The sequence below is a fragment of the Bombina bombina genome, chromosome 11, assembly GCF_027579735.1.
Source record: "Bombina bombina isolate aBomBom1 chromosome 11, aBomBom1.pri, whole genome shotgun sequence".
Lineage (NCBI taxonomy): Eukaryota > Metazoa > Chordata > Amphibia > Anura > Bombinatoridae > Bombina > Bombina bombina.
Genome location: NC_069509.1, coordinates 50,589,914 through 50,606,531, shown reverse-complemented (window position 1 = coordinate 50,606,531; position 16,618 = coordinate 50,589,914). Strand labels below are relative to the sequence as shown.

Here is a 16,618-nt window from a genome sequence, read left to right as displayed (position 1 = left end):
ATGCACTTCCATGGATATTAGGTTGTTATCTTGGAAGGTTTTGTTCTTGTTGCTATTACATCTGCTCGTAGCGTTTCAGAGCTCTTGGCATTACAAATGAGTCTTCTTACCTTATTTTTCATTCGGATAAGGTAGTTTTGCATACTAAGTTAGGGTTTCTCCCTAATGTGGTTTCAGATCGGAACATTAATCAGGAGATTGTTGTTCCGTCCTTGGGTGTCCTAACCCTTCTTCTCAGAAGGAACGCTGCTGCACAATCTGGACGTGGTGCGTGCATTGAAAGTCTATTTGCAGGCGACTAAGGATTTTCGTCAGTCCTCTTTGTTAGTGATTTTCTCTGGAAAACAGAAAGCTATGGATACTTCTCTCTCTTTGTGCTGAAGAGTATCATTCGCTTGGTAAATGATTGTGCTGGAGATCAGCCTCCTGAGAGAGTTACAGCTCATTCTACGAGGGCTGTTTTCCTCTTCCTGGGACATTCAAAAAATGACGCTTCTGTGGAACAGATTTGCAAGGCTGCAACTCGGTCCTCTCTTCACACTTTTTTCTAAATTCTATAAATTTTTTATACTTTTGCCTCGGCTGAGGCTTCCTCTGGGAGAAAGGTTCTTCAAGCAGTGGTGCCTTCCGTTTAGGTTCCCTGTCTTGTCCCTCCCGTATCATCAGTGTCGTCCTAGCTTGGGTATTGATTCCCAATAGTAATTAGATGATCTGTAGACTCACCGTGTGTATTAGAAAACAAAATTTATGCTTATTTGATTTCTTTCTTGACACTATGAGTCCACGGCCCGCCCTGTTACTTAAGGACAGTGTTTTTTGTTATAAACTTCAGACACCTCTGCACCTTGTTGCTTCCTTTCTCTCCTTGCTTTCGGTCGAATGACTTGGGTTGGAGGGAAGGGGGGGTGATATTTAAACAGCTTTGCTGTGGTGCTCTTTAGCGCCCTCCTGCTGGGCAGGAGTTTAATTCCCAATAGTAATTAGATGATCCGTAGACTCATTGTGTCAATAAATAAATAAATTTTATCATGTAAGCATAAATTTTGTTTTTGTTGAAAAGCATACCTAGGTAACTTCATGAGCAGCAGTGCACTACTGGGAGCTAGCTGGGGATTGGTGGCCTACACAGATGCCTCTAGCCATTGCCTCTCACAAGTTGTGTTCAGCTAGCAAATAGTGCATTATTGCTCCTGAGCCTACCTAGTTTACTCTTCAACAAAGAATACCAAGAGAACAAAAACCTGTTTCATCAGAAGTAAATTTTGTAATTTTAATTAGATTGTACTGTCCCTTTCAAGTCTTCTTGATTGTCAGCTCATCTACTGTTAGATTTAGGAATTGCTCTCAATACTTTGGTTGTTTACAACAATGGATCTTTATGTCCAATCTGCATGAGATTCTGCAAAGGTTCCCTGATTTTCTGTGAAATGCTAGTCAGATTAGCAAAACACTTCCATTATGTAAATCTACTTCACGCCTGTGCGCTTTGTACAATGCTGCTAAATGTCACGTGAATCTGCTGCACTCTTGTGCGCTTTTGTACAATGCTGGCTAAATATCAGTAAATCTTCTTTACTCCTGTGCCGTTTTGTACAATGCTGCTTAATGTCAGTAAATCTGCTGCACTCCTGTGCGCTTTTGTACGATGCTGCTAAATGTCACGTAATCTGCTGCACTCCTGTGCGCTTTTGTGCAATGCTGCTAAATGTCACGTAAATCTGCTGCACTCTTGTGCGCTTTTGTACAATGCTGCTAAATGTCACGTAAATCTGCTGCACTCCATGTGCGCTTTTGTACAATGCTGCTAAATGTCACGTAAATCTGCTGCACTCTTGTGCGCTTTTGTACAATGCTGCTAAATATCAGTAAATCTTCTTTACTCCTGTGCGCTTTTGTACAATGCTGCTTAATGTCAGTAAATCTGCTGCACACCTGTGCGCTTTTGTACAATGCTGCTAAATGTCACGTAAAGCGGATCTATATTGAAGATAAGAAGGCGCCAGACATAGGGTAATATTGTTACAAACTGCAAACACGCTCAGGTAACAAATAGATGGGATACTTACAAACACAGCGGCACCAAATTGTGCCTAGCGAAACAGACCGGGACCTCAACCGTCGCCCGGAAGACCAACCAATGGCGTGCAACCAAACTCCCGCAGTCACGTGAGTGTTGAAGCCAATCAACGAGTCCTTGGGCTCATCACACCTTCCTTTCAAATGTCCGATTTAAAACAATAGAACAACAGTGTAGACAAACCAGGTGTCCCATACACTGCAAGTTTCTGGAAATTGATTGGTTATAGTGCTAGAGTGAAAGTATGACCCACTCCAAGACGAGGTACTATAAAAACAATTTATTTAAAATGTTTTAAAATCAGCAACGCGTTTCTCGACCACGGCAGGGTCGTTTCATCAGGCTTTAATACACAGTGTAGTATTCCCGCTGCTTATGTACCTCTTCTAACCAATCACAACAGTTAAAACTTCACACACCTTTAAGGGGGGCGGATATATTATTCTCAGTGAGCACATCAATTTTAGACACCATTGGAAATCATACTATTAACCTTAACTTTGCATTATATCATAGAGAAGCCAATCTATGTCCTCTAAATATTTAGATTTTATTTTGTTCTAATGTTATTATAATTTGTAGGTTCCTTTTTTGTTTTTGGATATCTTGTATTTGGTTCATTATATTTTCTTGCGTGACAAATTCTCTTTCGATATCTCATAAATTATTTTTATTCGATTTCTTCTAAAATGAACTATATATTAATAATAAATGGGCTCTATATACTATACGGCTACAGTATATTCCAATGCAATCTCATTAGAAATGTGCCCAAGTTTACCTTAGTCCCAAATCATATGTAAATGTCGTATATTGGAATCACAAGTTCTGACATCACACAATATGGCATTTCATAATAACAAATAATGTTTACAAATTTACCTCATATGGTTTTATGGTATATAGTTAAATCATCAAAAAATTATGTGTCTATATAAATTAAATCACTATTGTATATTCTAAACCATTTGACCCAAATGACATATTTTTTCATTATTTGTATTTTAGTGCTTATGTATTTAACCATTAGTTTCTATAGGGTAATCTATTATGTCATATTCATGGCTGATGTCATTGTTGAACTACCTATGAGCTTTGTTGGCCAAAAAATGTTGTGATCTTTGTCTCAAAAACACCTCCTATTTATATTTTTGTGTTTCTTATAGATTATTGAATACTGTTCTCTATATGTAATGTTGTCTTTGTTTTGTATATTCATTCATTTAATTATTTTATTTTATTGATTATTTAAAGGCTGCAAGGTCAATATTCATATTTAGACCTAGTGGATGTAAGGTTTGTAACCTGTAATATCCAAAAGGTCCTCTCTTTGTCTTAATCTGAAGAAACGGTTATAAAAATCAGATTTTAGAGATGCTCTATTGGAGTTATTTTAAACAGCATGGATTTCCATCATGTTTTGCATTACAGTGTCTGGATACACTATGTAATCTATAATTCTTTTTAACATTACGAAAGTGTTCGGGACCATCTCACACTTAGAGCGTCTGCAGGTGCGACCCTATATATGATGTCCGCAAACACAAGTTAACAAGTATATTATATAGTTAGATGCACATGTCATTCGACTATTCATTCTGTATATTTTGGAAGTGACATTAGATTGAAATGTGTTTACATTATTAGTAATATGATCACACATCTTACATTTCTTATTGTTGCATTTAAAACTACCTTTTCTTAGTCGTTCACTGGTGGTTTTATTATTTCCAAATTGATTCAATCTTTCTCCATTGTTTTTATTTTGCATAGTTTTTAATCTTGTTTTTAACAATTTTGCTGGGTGCTTAAAATCCTTTTAAGTTTGGTGCCTTTTTAAAAACTACTGTTGGTTTTGTGTCTAATAACTGACCCAATATAGGATCCTTCTTAAGAAATTTTCCAATGTTTATCTATACTCCTTTTTATCATATCATGATTGCAAATTGTATTCTGTAATAAACATGACTTGATTTTGTCGGCTCTCTTGAGATCTATTAGAATTTTTTGAGAAGTATACAATTTCTATCATCATTTTTAGCTCTTTCATCATCCACTATTGATGATATATTCTGGATACCTTTTTTTCTCTAAATCTTTTTTATGAGAATTTGGCTCTGAGACTCATAATCTATTATGTTACTACAATTTCTACGGACACGTTTAAACTGCCCGTAGGGTACATTTATCTTCCATGGGCGATGGTGATTGCTCCTATAATCAAGGTAACTATTACAGTCAACTTGTTTAAAGTGTGTACTGGTAATAATTCTATTGTTATCAAAAACGTATTGTATAGGTCCAAGAAAACAACAACCACTATCATCTATTGTACTAGTGAATTTTAAGCCTCTATTGTTATTATTTAGATGCTTAACGAAATTTTCTGCTGATGATTTGTCGCCTTTCCAGACGGACAATCAAATCATCTATAAAACGGCCATAGTATACCAGGTTCGCCCCAAAGTTTGGGTCATATATATATACTGTTGTTCGAATATCCCCCATGTATAGATTTGCATAACTGGGGGCGAACCTGGTACCCATGGCCGTTCCTCTAAACCTGAAGATAGTATTCATCTTGAAAAATAAAATATTATGGTGTAAAATAAAACTAAATTAATGATAAAATCGAATTCTTTTTGGGTATCTGGTAGATATTGTCTGTCTCTAGGAATTCAGAAATAGCTTGAATACCCAATAGCGTGTGGAATATTAGAGTATAGGGCTTGTACATCGCATGTGATCCAAATTAGATCACAAGTGATGTTAATTTTTTCAAGTTTACTGATCAAGTCCGATGGAGTCTCGTATATAGGAGGTTAGACCCTATTACGTACTTCTGTAAAAAGAAGTCAACGTAAGATGATGCATTGTCTGTTAAACTCCCTATTCCCGAGATTATCGGGCGACCAGGCGGACATTTGGAATCTTTGTGCAGCTAGGGAGATGGTAATAAAAAGCTCTATTGGGTTCTGTTGGAATTAAATATTTTTTTTCTTTTTTATTTACTATACCTTCTTTAAAAGCACACTCTACTATATCACCCAAGGTTGCCAAATATTTATTAGTTGGATCAAATGACATTTTAATATAATAATTCTTGTCACCCAGGATTCTATTTGCCTCTGTTAAATAGTCTGTCAGATCCTGAATGACAGTCCCCCCGCCTTTATCGGCTTGTCTTATGACGATTGACTTATCATTTTTTAGGGACTGGAGGGCCTGTTTCTCATTCCAATAAAGATTGTTCTTTTTGTTTAAACTTTTTGGAATCAGGTCTAAATCATCAGTAACCAATTGTCTGAAGATTTCTATATGGGGCATTATTTTGGAGTTTAGGAATGAAGTTTGATTTATTTCTGAAATTTGTGTGAAAGAAACCTTCACACAAATGATCCCATTAAAGATTCAGGCTCAAATGTGGGAACAGTTTGATTTTTGAGCCTAGCGTCCATACTGTCCAACAATATAGGCAACATGGTTTCCTCTTTTAGTTTTTTCTCTGCAAAAAATTTTTGCATCGAAAGCTTTTGTGTGAATCTATTTTAGATCAACAAATAGGGAAAACATGTTGTGTGTATTAGAAGGGACTAAATGACAATCCTTTTCCTATAACCCTAATTTCGTCGTCTTGACAATGGACGGGATGATAAATTGAAGATGCCCCCTACCTAATTCCTGTAGTCTTGCCTTTTTGTAGGCTGTACTTCTTCCTCTACATCCTCGTCTGTGTGAGGTCTTTTGCCTTTGTAAGGTGAGGTTAGGGCTGACTACGGGTTCTAGGTAAGCTTGCAATCTTTTTTTGTTTCCATATTGGTTGTCTTGGGCGTTGTTCTAAAAAATGATTTCCTGAAGTGGATGGTTGGGGATTATTTGTCTCATTATACTGGAATGGCCTTTCAACATAGCTTTGAGGATTTGAATCACTCAATGTGTTAAACCTGTTTGAGGTACTAATTTCAGTATATTCTTGGGGACTATAATTTCTTGCATTTTGAGTATGTTCTCGAGTCATATTCCCTACTGGTGTTCTCATGTGGGATGTTTGGTTACTATATATCACTTGATCATTTGACCATTGATTATTAGACGATGGTCTATAATGATTGTATTGATCACGTGAATTCCTATCCCTATTGTGATGATGAAAATTTCTTTCATCACTCACGTACCCATAGTTGTTTGTGTTGGATGGGCCATTATGGGACCAATTCCGATAAGGTGCCTGATGTTGTTCCTTCCTAGGTTTTGGTTGATTATATGTGTTCTGTCTATAGTCTCTGTCATGATAATTCGATGTTTGTCTATTGTAATTTCCGTTATTATAATTACCTGAATTTTTGTTATTATTATTATTATTTTTGTTATTTTTATTTTTGTTTTTATGATGACTGACAACTGTCCATCTACCATCATAATATTGATTGTTGGTAGGTGTGACTGGTGTCATCAGGTTTTCTTCCTCTGAATGCTCATTAGAATTAGATGTTTCTGTCTGTATTTTCTTTTTATTATAAGTGTAGATTTCACCTTTGAGGTAATCCTCATTGTCTCTGGCTAATTTGCGATTTTTATTCTCCATAAGTTCTTTTTGGTAATTATCTGTTTTTTGCAAAACCATATAATTAAACTCTTCGTATTGTTTAGTAGATTTGTATTTGTCCAAACTTTGTTGGACTACTTCTATTTCCTTGGAAATTTTTTTCAACTAGAGATTTCCGATAGGAGAGATTGCATTGGAATATACTGTAGCCGTATAGTATATAGAGCCCATTTATTATTAATATATAGTTCATTTTAGAAGAAATCGAAATAAAAATAATTTATGAGATACTCGAAAGAGAATTTGTCACGCAAGAAAATATAATGAACCAAATACAAGCTATCCAAAAACAAAAAAGCAACCTACAAATTATAATATTAGAACAAAATAAAATCTAAATATTTAGAGGACATAGATTGGCTTCTCTATGATATAATGCAAAGTTAAGGTTAATAGTATGATTTCCAATGGTGTCTAAAATTGATGTGCTCACTGAGAATAATATATCCGCCCCCCCTTAAAGGTGTGTGAAGTTTTAACTGTTGTGATTGGTTAGAAGAGGTACATAAGAGCGGGAATACTACACTGTGTATTAAAGCCTGATGAAACGACCCTGCGTGGTCAAGAAACGCGTTGCTGATTTTAAAACATTTGAAATAAATTGTTTTTATAGTACCTCGTTGGAGTGGGTCATACTTTCACTCTAGCACTATAACCAATCAATTTCCAGAAACTGCAGTGTATGGGACACCTGGTTTGTCTACACTGTTGTTCTATTGTTTAAATCGGACATTTGAAAGGAAGGTGTGTGAGCCCAAGGACTCGTTGATTGGCTTCAACACTCACGTGACTGCGGGAGTTTGGTGCACGCCATTGGTTGGTCTTCCGGGCGACGGTTGAGGTCCCGGTCTGTTTCGCTAGGCACAATTTGGTGCCGCTGTGTTTGTAAGTATCCCATCTATTTGTTACCTGAGCGTGTTTGCAGTTTGTAACAATATTACCCTATGTCTGGCGCCTTCTTATCTTCAATATAGATCCGCTCATCGTACCCCAAACATTTGGAAGAGCTGCCGTTTATTGGACTCCATTGGACTTTATATCCGACATTTGCTTCCGTGAGCGCACCTTTACAGGGAGTCTTTTAAACCCTAAATGTCACGTAAATCTGCTGCGCTTTTGTACAATGCTGCTAAATATCAGTAAATCTTCTTTACTCCTGTGCCCTTTTGTACAATGCTGCTTAATGTCAGTAAATCTGCTGCACTCCTGTACCCTTTTGTACAATGCTGCTATATGTCGCGTAAATCGACAGCATTGTACAAAAGCGCACATGAGTGAAGCAGATTTACATGACATAGCAGCATTGTATAAAATCGCACAGGAGTGAAGAAATGTCATGTAAATTTGTAATTATTCTATCGCTTTAAGTACAGTGACGTGCCTAAGCCAGTAACATTTTACACAGTGATTGTTGGCTTAAGGATTGATGTATAAGATTATATTTTGTAAACCTTTTTATGGGTTACTGCTGGTATCCTTTATTTTCTGCTACATAAAAGCTCTTGTGTTCAATGCTACGAATAATTTGGCACCCATATCTTCACTGTAAATTGCTTTCCAAGGAATCTTACAAGAAGTAGATTATACTAAACATATACAGGGGAAACTCAAAAAATTAGAATATCGTGCAAAAGTTAATTTATTTCACTAATGCAACTAAAAAGGTGAAACTAATATATGTGAGAGACTCATTACATGCAAAGCAAGATAGTTCAAGCCGTGATTTGTCATAATTGTGATGATTATTGCTTACAGCTCATGAAAACCCCAAATCCACAATCTCAGAAAATTAGAATATTGTGAAAAGGTGCAATATTCTAGGCTCAAAGTGTCCCACTCTAATCAGCTAATTAAGCCATAACACCTGCAAAGGGTTCCCGAGCCTTTAAATGATCTCTCAGTCTGGTTCAGTAGGAATCACAATCATGGGAAAGACTGCTGACCTGACAGTTGTGCAGAAAACCATCATTGACACCCTCCATAAGGAGGGAAAGCCTCAAAAGGTAATTGCAAAAGAAGTTAGATGTTTCCAAAGTGCTGTATCAAAGCACATTAATAGAAAGTTATGTGGAAGGGAAAAGTGTGGAAGAAAAAGGTGCACAAGCAGCAGGGATGAATGCAGCCTGGAGAGGATTGTCGGGAAAAGGCCATTCAAAATTGTTGGACTTTCACAAGAGCCACCACACACAGACGGATCCTGGACATGGGCTTCAAATGTCGTATTCCTCTTGTCAAGCCACTCCTGAACAACAAACAACGTCAGAAGCGTCTTACCTGGGCTAAAGAAAAACAGACCTGGTCTGTTGCTCAGTGGTCCAAAGTCCTCTTTTCTGATGAGAGCAAATTTTGCATCTCATTTGGAAGCCAAGGACCCAGAGTATGGAGGAACAATGGAGAGGAACACACTAGAAGATGCTTGAAGTCCAGTGTGAAGTTTCCACAGTCTGTGTTGATTTGGGGAGCCATGTCATCTGCTGGTGTTGGTCCACTGTGCTTCATTAAGTCCAGGGTCAACGCAGCAGTCTACCCGGAGATTTTGGAGCACTTCATGCTTCCTTCCGCAGATGAGCTCTATGGGGATGCTGACTTCATTTTCCAGCAGGACTTGGCACCTGCCCACACTGCCAAAAGCACCAAAACCTGGTTCAATGACCGTGGGATTACTGTGCTTGATTGGCCAGCAAACTCGCCTGACCTGAACCCCATAGAGAATCTATGGGGCATTGCCAAGAGAAAGATGAGAGACATGAGACCGAACAATGCAGAAGAGCTGAAGGCCGCTATTGAAGCATCCTGGTCTTCCATAACACCTCAGCAGTGCCACAGGCTGATAGCTTCCATGCCACGCCGCATTGAGGCAGTAAATTGCTACAAAAGGGGCCCAAACCAAGTACTGAGTACATACAGTATGCATGCTTATATAATGGGTCCGATATTGTTCTATGTACAATCCTTGTTTTATTGATTGCATGTAATATTCTAATTTTCTGAGATTGTGGACTTGGGGTTTTCATGAGCTGTAAGCTATAATCATCACAATTATGACAAATCACAGCTTGAACTATCTTGCTTTGCATGTAATGAGTCTATCCCATATATTAGTTTCACCTTTTAGGTTGCATTAGTGAAATAAATGAACTTTTTGCACGATATTCTAATTTTTCGAGTTTCGCCTGTATTCCCAAAAGCCAAGAACTCCAGTCCGTGTTCTAGGCAGCTGCCTGAGTGCGCTACAAAAAATATATTTATATATTAAAATGGTGTTTTATCTGGTGGATCTCTTTCTAAGCTAGATAGTGCTGAGACCTATGCTACCTTGGGTACAGAAAAGAAATGTATTCCATGTGCAAGCAACATTTGTCAGCTTGTGCTTAATGGGATATTAAACTGTGCCTTTTTTACTACAGAAGATAGTGTGTGTGTGTGTGTAAAACGAGGAAAAGGGGACAGCACTCTCAGACCGGGTACACATCCCATGACCCTTAAACAGGCTCAGCTTTTGGTGCTATAGCACTCTCTTAAAGCTATAATATTTCCAGAGTCACAGGCGGTTAACCCCGGGCCTGCCTGGGTGCAGGTCCATAGGGAAAATTACAAAGCAGACTATGACACGCACACGCATACACATACACACGCATACACACACACACACACACACACACATACACATATATACACACACACACAGTCCAGCACTCGCTCACAAGCTGTCAGCTAGGATTAAAAGCATAACTGGAAGAGTCAGTTACCGCATTTGGCCAAATGGGACAAGCCCAGGTATTGCGTCAAGGTCTCTCCCAAAAACCTGGGTCCCTAATACTACCACGCACACAAATGCAAGCTCTTAAAGGGCCAGTAAACCTAAAAAATAATGTTATATAATTCTGCACATAGTGCAGAATTATATAACATTATATTAGCAGCAGCTTTATAAAACCTAATATTCACTGTGAATTTTTATAAAAACGACCCGCTCTCTGTGCTCTTCTGAGCGGGTCTGTTTTTATCACAGAGCGCATCTGGCCAGCTGTCTAGACACAGCCCAGCCCGACCGCACTAAGTACAGAATTATATAACATTATTTTTTAGGTTTACTGGCCCCTTTAATCAAACAAACTGGGAACAAGTCAGGGTTCACAGATTTATGTAATCGCCCTGGGCATATGCAAACAAAGAAAAGGGGGACAGCACTCTCAGACTGGACTGGGTACACACCCCATGACCCTTAAAAAAAAAATAATAATAAAAAAAAAATATATATATATATATATATATATATATATATATATATATAAAATAAACAAAAACATTGCAAATAATAAAAAAAAAAAAAAAAACACTAACGCTGCTCATGTTTTCTTGCGAAATAAACACATACTCAGTTTTGCCACTGCCCTTAAGGACATGAGGTGACATCATTCTGCCTCTACTGAGCATGTGCAAGAAACGGCCTTCCTGTTTCTCTTGCATTCACTGAACAGTAAGCGAACTCATGTTACTCTAGCATATTTCTGCATCAAGCTAGATAAGCTTCCAGTTGAAACCCCAGCCCCCTTGTAGGGCTGTAACAGTAAGTAATGGACACTGCACAAATGAAGTTTACAAAAACAAATTTTTAAAAAAAAAAGTAAAATCCTTGTGGGGTGTGTGTGTTTGTTTTTTTACAATGAAACGGACTGTTCCATATCCCTTTTTAAGTATGTGTTACTCTGTCCTTTTTCTTTGCTGAATGCCAGAGCATCAAATTAACATCTTAAGTTCTTCACAAAGGATTGTCCTTGGGCTTATTTTACATTCTCAGACAGTTGGGCATATTTCCCTCAGATAAGAAAATAAAAAAGTAGAACATCTTTATAACCTTTAACCCTTGATAGTGTGATTTGGTGACACGGAAGAGGGTGTGGCTTGGTCTGCCTTCCATCACGGGGTATAAGTACACGTTTGGGCAGATATCCTGTCTAAATAGTCTTGCTTTTTTTTCTTATTTATTTAAACTTTTTTGTCTTGTTTCCTTCTCTCTGCATTCCTTAATGGATCTCTTCACCCATTTTTCTCTACCCACCCTCTAATGCCTTTAACATCTCCCTTTTCTTGTTGCCCTTTGTGGTTTTTAAAATGTATAACTAGATTTTTAAATTTAAACCACTAAATATATAATTCTAGGTAAAAAACCCACTAAACCATTACAATTAAAGGGCCACTAAACCCAAAATCTTTCTTTCATGATTCAGATAGAGAATACAAATTTAAACAACATTACAATTTACTTCTATTATTTATTTTGCTTCATTTATTAGATATCCTTAGTTGAAGAAAAATCAATGCACATGGTGAGCCAATCACACGAGGCTTCTATGTGCAGCAACCAATCAGCAGCTACTGAGCATATCTAGATATGCTTTTCAGCAAAGAATATCAAGAGAATAAAACAAATTAGATACTAGAAGTAAATTAGATGTTTAGAATTGCATTCTCTTTCTAAATCATGAAAGAAAAAAATGTGGGTTTCATGTCCCTTTAAGTTAAGTGAAATTAACTCTATAAAAGGGTCTCCATTGTTTCCAAAGAATTTATTAGGAATCAATATACCGTATGTTGCAATAAGAGATATATATATATATATATATATATATATATATATATATATATATATATATATATATATATACATACACAGGGCAACTAGTTACCACAGCCCCAATTTGTGCAACACTGCTAAAATAATCACAGAAATTGTATCCAAGTAATATACTTGGCAAAAATCTCCAATGTGTCCAACATCCGCTATCCTTTCAGCAGGAACAGGGTGAGAGAGAGGTTTTGGTGTTCCAGTTTTTTATACCCCAATTCCATAAGGAGTGGTTTATCAAAGGCTATTGGGAGTGTCCTTCTTAGACAAAGACTTTTCCTAAGTCTATATTTTACATATGTTTGAATAAGAATTAACTACTTGAATATTTCATTTTAAAACCAGCTATGTGATTTTGCCAGGGTTAAAGGGACAGTACACTGTAAAATTGTTTTTATATTAAAGGGACAGTACACTGTAAAATAGTTTTTCCCTTAATGTGTTTACAATTGCTTTTTTTGCCAACTGCAGAGTAAAAAATGTATGAAAAATAGCTTTTTAAGGCTTATTTGTGTATATTAAAGCTCTGATTTTGTGTTTTGAAGCCACAACCTAATAACATGGGTTGAGCTTGTAGGTATAATCAGATCTCATTACTGTATCACATTGTGCACATATACCTGCTTCTTTATCTTATATCTGTCCTTAAAACAATCACCAGTACTTTGAGAGAACAATGGAAAATCAACATTTTATTACCTTATCTCTGCTATATCCCACTGGAGTGTAATTTCTTCTGCTGGCTGTGTTTACAAAGCTTATCTATAGCTGGTACGCGCGGCCACAAACTTTCAGAATAGGTGAGGATACCACATGCTAAATCAACAATTTCAAATGCCAATATAAGGGTAAAGGAGCTACTTGTAAACAATTTAATACACTCCAGCAGGTAAAGTGGATCATTGGGAACAAATTAAAGGGGAGAAATTTTTTGAGTAAACTGTCCCTTTAATGGTTATACCAGCTGCAGAGTATAAAATTTATGATAAATTCCATTTTCAGGTTTGTGTATATAAAGTAGCTGGTTTTGTGCTTTTAAACCACAGCCTATTTTATCACTTTGTGTACACACACTTGCTTCCTTATCTTATATTTGTCTGGAAAACTAAAGCTCAATACTTTCTTCTGCTGGCTGTATTTACTTAGGTTATTCAATAGAGGAGACTCCAGTATCAAAACTTTCAGTATAGGTTGGAATACCACAAGCTGAATCGGCTATTTCAAAGGCCAAAATAGGGTTAAAGGAGCTACTTCCAAACAATTTAATACACTCCAGCAGGTAAAATGGATAATTGGGAACAATTTAAATGGGAGAAACATTGTGGGTGAACTGTCCCTTTAAAACCTCTGAGCTATATATTTTAATAACGGCTAGATGAATATTCCAGTGATAAAATGTCATCACATCCTTCCTTTGTCATTTTCATTGACTTTTCTTTTCCCCCCCCCCATCAGCGTCCCTCCCCAGATGTTAAAGCTGAACTTTTTGAGCTGCTCTTCCAGCTGTTGCACCATAACTGGAGATATTTCTTCCGCTCATCTGTCCTGCAGAATGTGCACAGAGATGGCGGTGATGAACCTATGGAGAACCAGGCACAGTTTATCGCAGTCATGCAGGTTGGTATATTTTTGTCCCTTTTTTTTTCTAGTCGAGTTGGGTGATTGTATGGGGTGGGTGTCAGAAAATGCCATTGTCATATACCTGATATTATCTAAGGGTGATCTGCTCTTTAGAAGAACCTCTTGCAACAGGGACAAGATAAGCTGAATTGGTGCAGAGGATCAGCATCTTTTGTGTTCATGTTCATTAATGACATTTTTGGAGATACAGCACTGTGACAATACAGGTGTGGTGCTCAGATGAATATTACTTTCTCTCTTCAGGCCTTCGGACAGTCTTTCCTGCAGCCAGATATACATATTTTCAAACAGAACCTCAGCTACTTGGAGACGCTCAACAGTAAACACAAGTTATATCACAAGGTGGGTTGTAAAATACAGGATATTGGTGAGATACTGATGTCAGATGTCTGGGCTTTACCCCTGAAACTGTCCATCTCTTAGCCTCTCCCTGACCTCCTTCCTCTCATTCTGCATCCTCTCCCTATTTGGATTCTGACTTTCCTTCTGATGTTTTTCCTCTGTCTTTTAATTCAAATTCTTTGTTTACTGTCTGACACAATTCTTTTTCTCTCTCTCTTTCTCTTTTCTCTCTCTCTCTCTCTCTCTCTCTCTCTTTTTTTTCTCTCTTTTTTTTTTTTTTTTTCTCTCTCTTTTTCTCCAACATTGGTGTGTCCGGTCCACGGCTTCATCCTTACTTGTGGGATATTCTCTTCCCCTACAGGAAATGGCAAAGAGAGCACCCAGCAAGAGCTGTCCATATAGCCCCCCCTCTGGCTCCGCCCCCCAGTCATTCTCTTTGCCTGCTCTGAACAAGTAGCATCTCCACGGGGATGGTAAAGAGTATGTGGTGTTAGTTGTAGTTTTATTTCTTCTATCAAGAGTTTATTTTAAAATAATGCCGGTTTGTACTATTTACTCTACAACAGAAAATGAAGAAGATTTCTGTTAAAGAGGATTATGATTTTAGCAGTATTCACTAAAATCTATTGCTGTTCCCACGCAGGGCTGTTGAAACCAGAGAACTTCAGTTGGGGGGAACAGTTTGCAGGCTTATCTGCTGCAGGTATGATCAGTCATATTTCTAACAAGACATGTTAATGCTAGAAGACTGTCAGTTTTTCCCTTAAGGGGTAAGTAAGCCATTTTCTTACTCATAACAGATTAAGGCTTATTAATGGGCTCTATACTGGTGGACACTATTGTGGGCTAAATCGATTGATTTATTTCATATTTAGATGGTTTTTAGAGTGTTTTGTGTACTAAAAGCACTTTTGGGAACGTTTTTATTCGCCTGGCATTTAGTTAGACTACTATTTCAGTCAGAAAGGCCCCTTCACTCTGGTATGCAGAGGAAGGAGGCCCCGTTTTCGCGCCTCAATTGCGCAGTTTATTTCCATGGCAGTGCATGCAGCTTCATGTGAGGGGTCCTGTGGCTACAAAAACGGACTCAGGAAGGTTTATTTCAGTGCTGAATAACTCTCAGGGAAGGTAAAGAGCCGCAGCAAGGCTGTGGCAGTGATTGTAGTGTACTAAAATTGTTGAATTGAACAAATAGCTCCGGTTTGCTCATTTTAAGGGTTAAAATCTTGAAACTTGGTGTGCAATACTTTCAAGGCATTAGGACTCTGGAGTAAAAATTTTGTAAAAATCGGACATTGCCTTCATTGTTTTTCAAAATATCAGAAATAAAGTGTGCCTGTTTATTATTTAAAGGGACAGTAACGCTTTTCTTTAAAAACGGTTTTATTGCATTATTAGCCTGCCAAATTCTGTCTAACATGTCTATACCTTCAGATGGCTTATGTTCTGTGTGTATGGAAGCCAAGGTGGTTCCCCCTATTAATGTATGTGCAAATTGTGTCATAGCGTCCAAACAAGGTATGGACAGTACTGTCACATTGAATAAGATTGCCCAAGATGATTCTTCTAATGAAGGTAGTGGGGATAGTTCATCATCCTCTCCTCCTGTGTCAACACCAGTTTTGCCCGCGCAGGCGATACCTAGTACATCTAGCGCGCCAATGCTTGTTACTATGCAGCAATTAACAGCAGTAATGGATAATTCTATAGCGAATCTATTATCCAAACTGCCATCCTATCCTAGAAAGCGTGATAGCTCAGTTTTAAATACAGAAGATGAGCAGGTTGGCGCTGAGGATAATTTATCAGTTATACCCTCACATCAATCTGAATTGGCAGGGAGGGAAGGTATGTCTGAGGGGGAAATTTCAGATTCAGGAAAAGTTTCTCAGCAGGCAGACACTGTTATCGTAACATTTAAATTTAAGTTAGAACATCTCCGCGCCCTGCTTAAGGAGGTCCTAACTACTCTTGATGACTGTGATTCTTTGGTAATTCCAGAGAAATTGTGCAAGATGGACAAATTCTTAGAGGTCCCAGTGCACGCTGAGTGACTAAGGAGTGGGAAAAGCCAGGTATACCTTTTTGTTCCACCTCCTATATTCAAGAAAATGTTCCCCATTGTTGACCCCAGAAGGGACGCATGGCAAACGGTTCCTAAGGTTGAGGGGGGCAGTGTCAACGTTGGCTAAGCGCACAACTATTCCTATTGAGGACAGTTGCGCTTTTAAAGATCCTATGGATAAAAAATTGGAAGGATTGCTAAAAAAGATATTTGTTCAGCAAGGTTTCCTTCAACCAATCTCGTGCATTATTCCTGTCA

General features: G+C 37.7%; 1 protein-coding gene across 1 annotated transcript in view; it reads left to right on the top strand.

Moving 5' to 3' along the window:
• Nucleotides 1-16,618, top strand: part of XPO6 (exportin 6) — an 87,464-nt gene that overhangs the window by 52,574 nt on the left and 18,272 nt on the right. Inside the window, exons 21-22 of the mRNA XM_053694945.1 lie at nucleotides 13,768-13,929; nucleotides 14,197-14,295. Coding sequence (XP_053550920.1) covers nucleotides 13,768-13,929; nucleotides 14,197-14,295 — 261 coding nt within the window. The remainder of the gene's footprint in view (nucleotides 1-13,767; nucleotides 13,930-14,196; nucleotides 14,296-16,618) is intronic.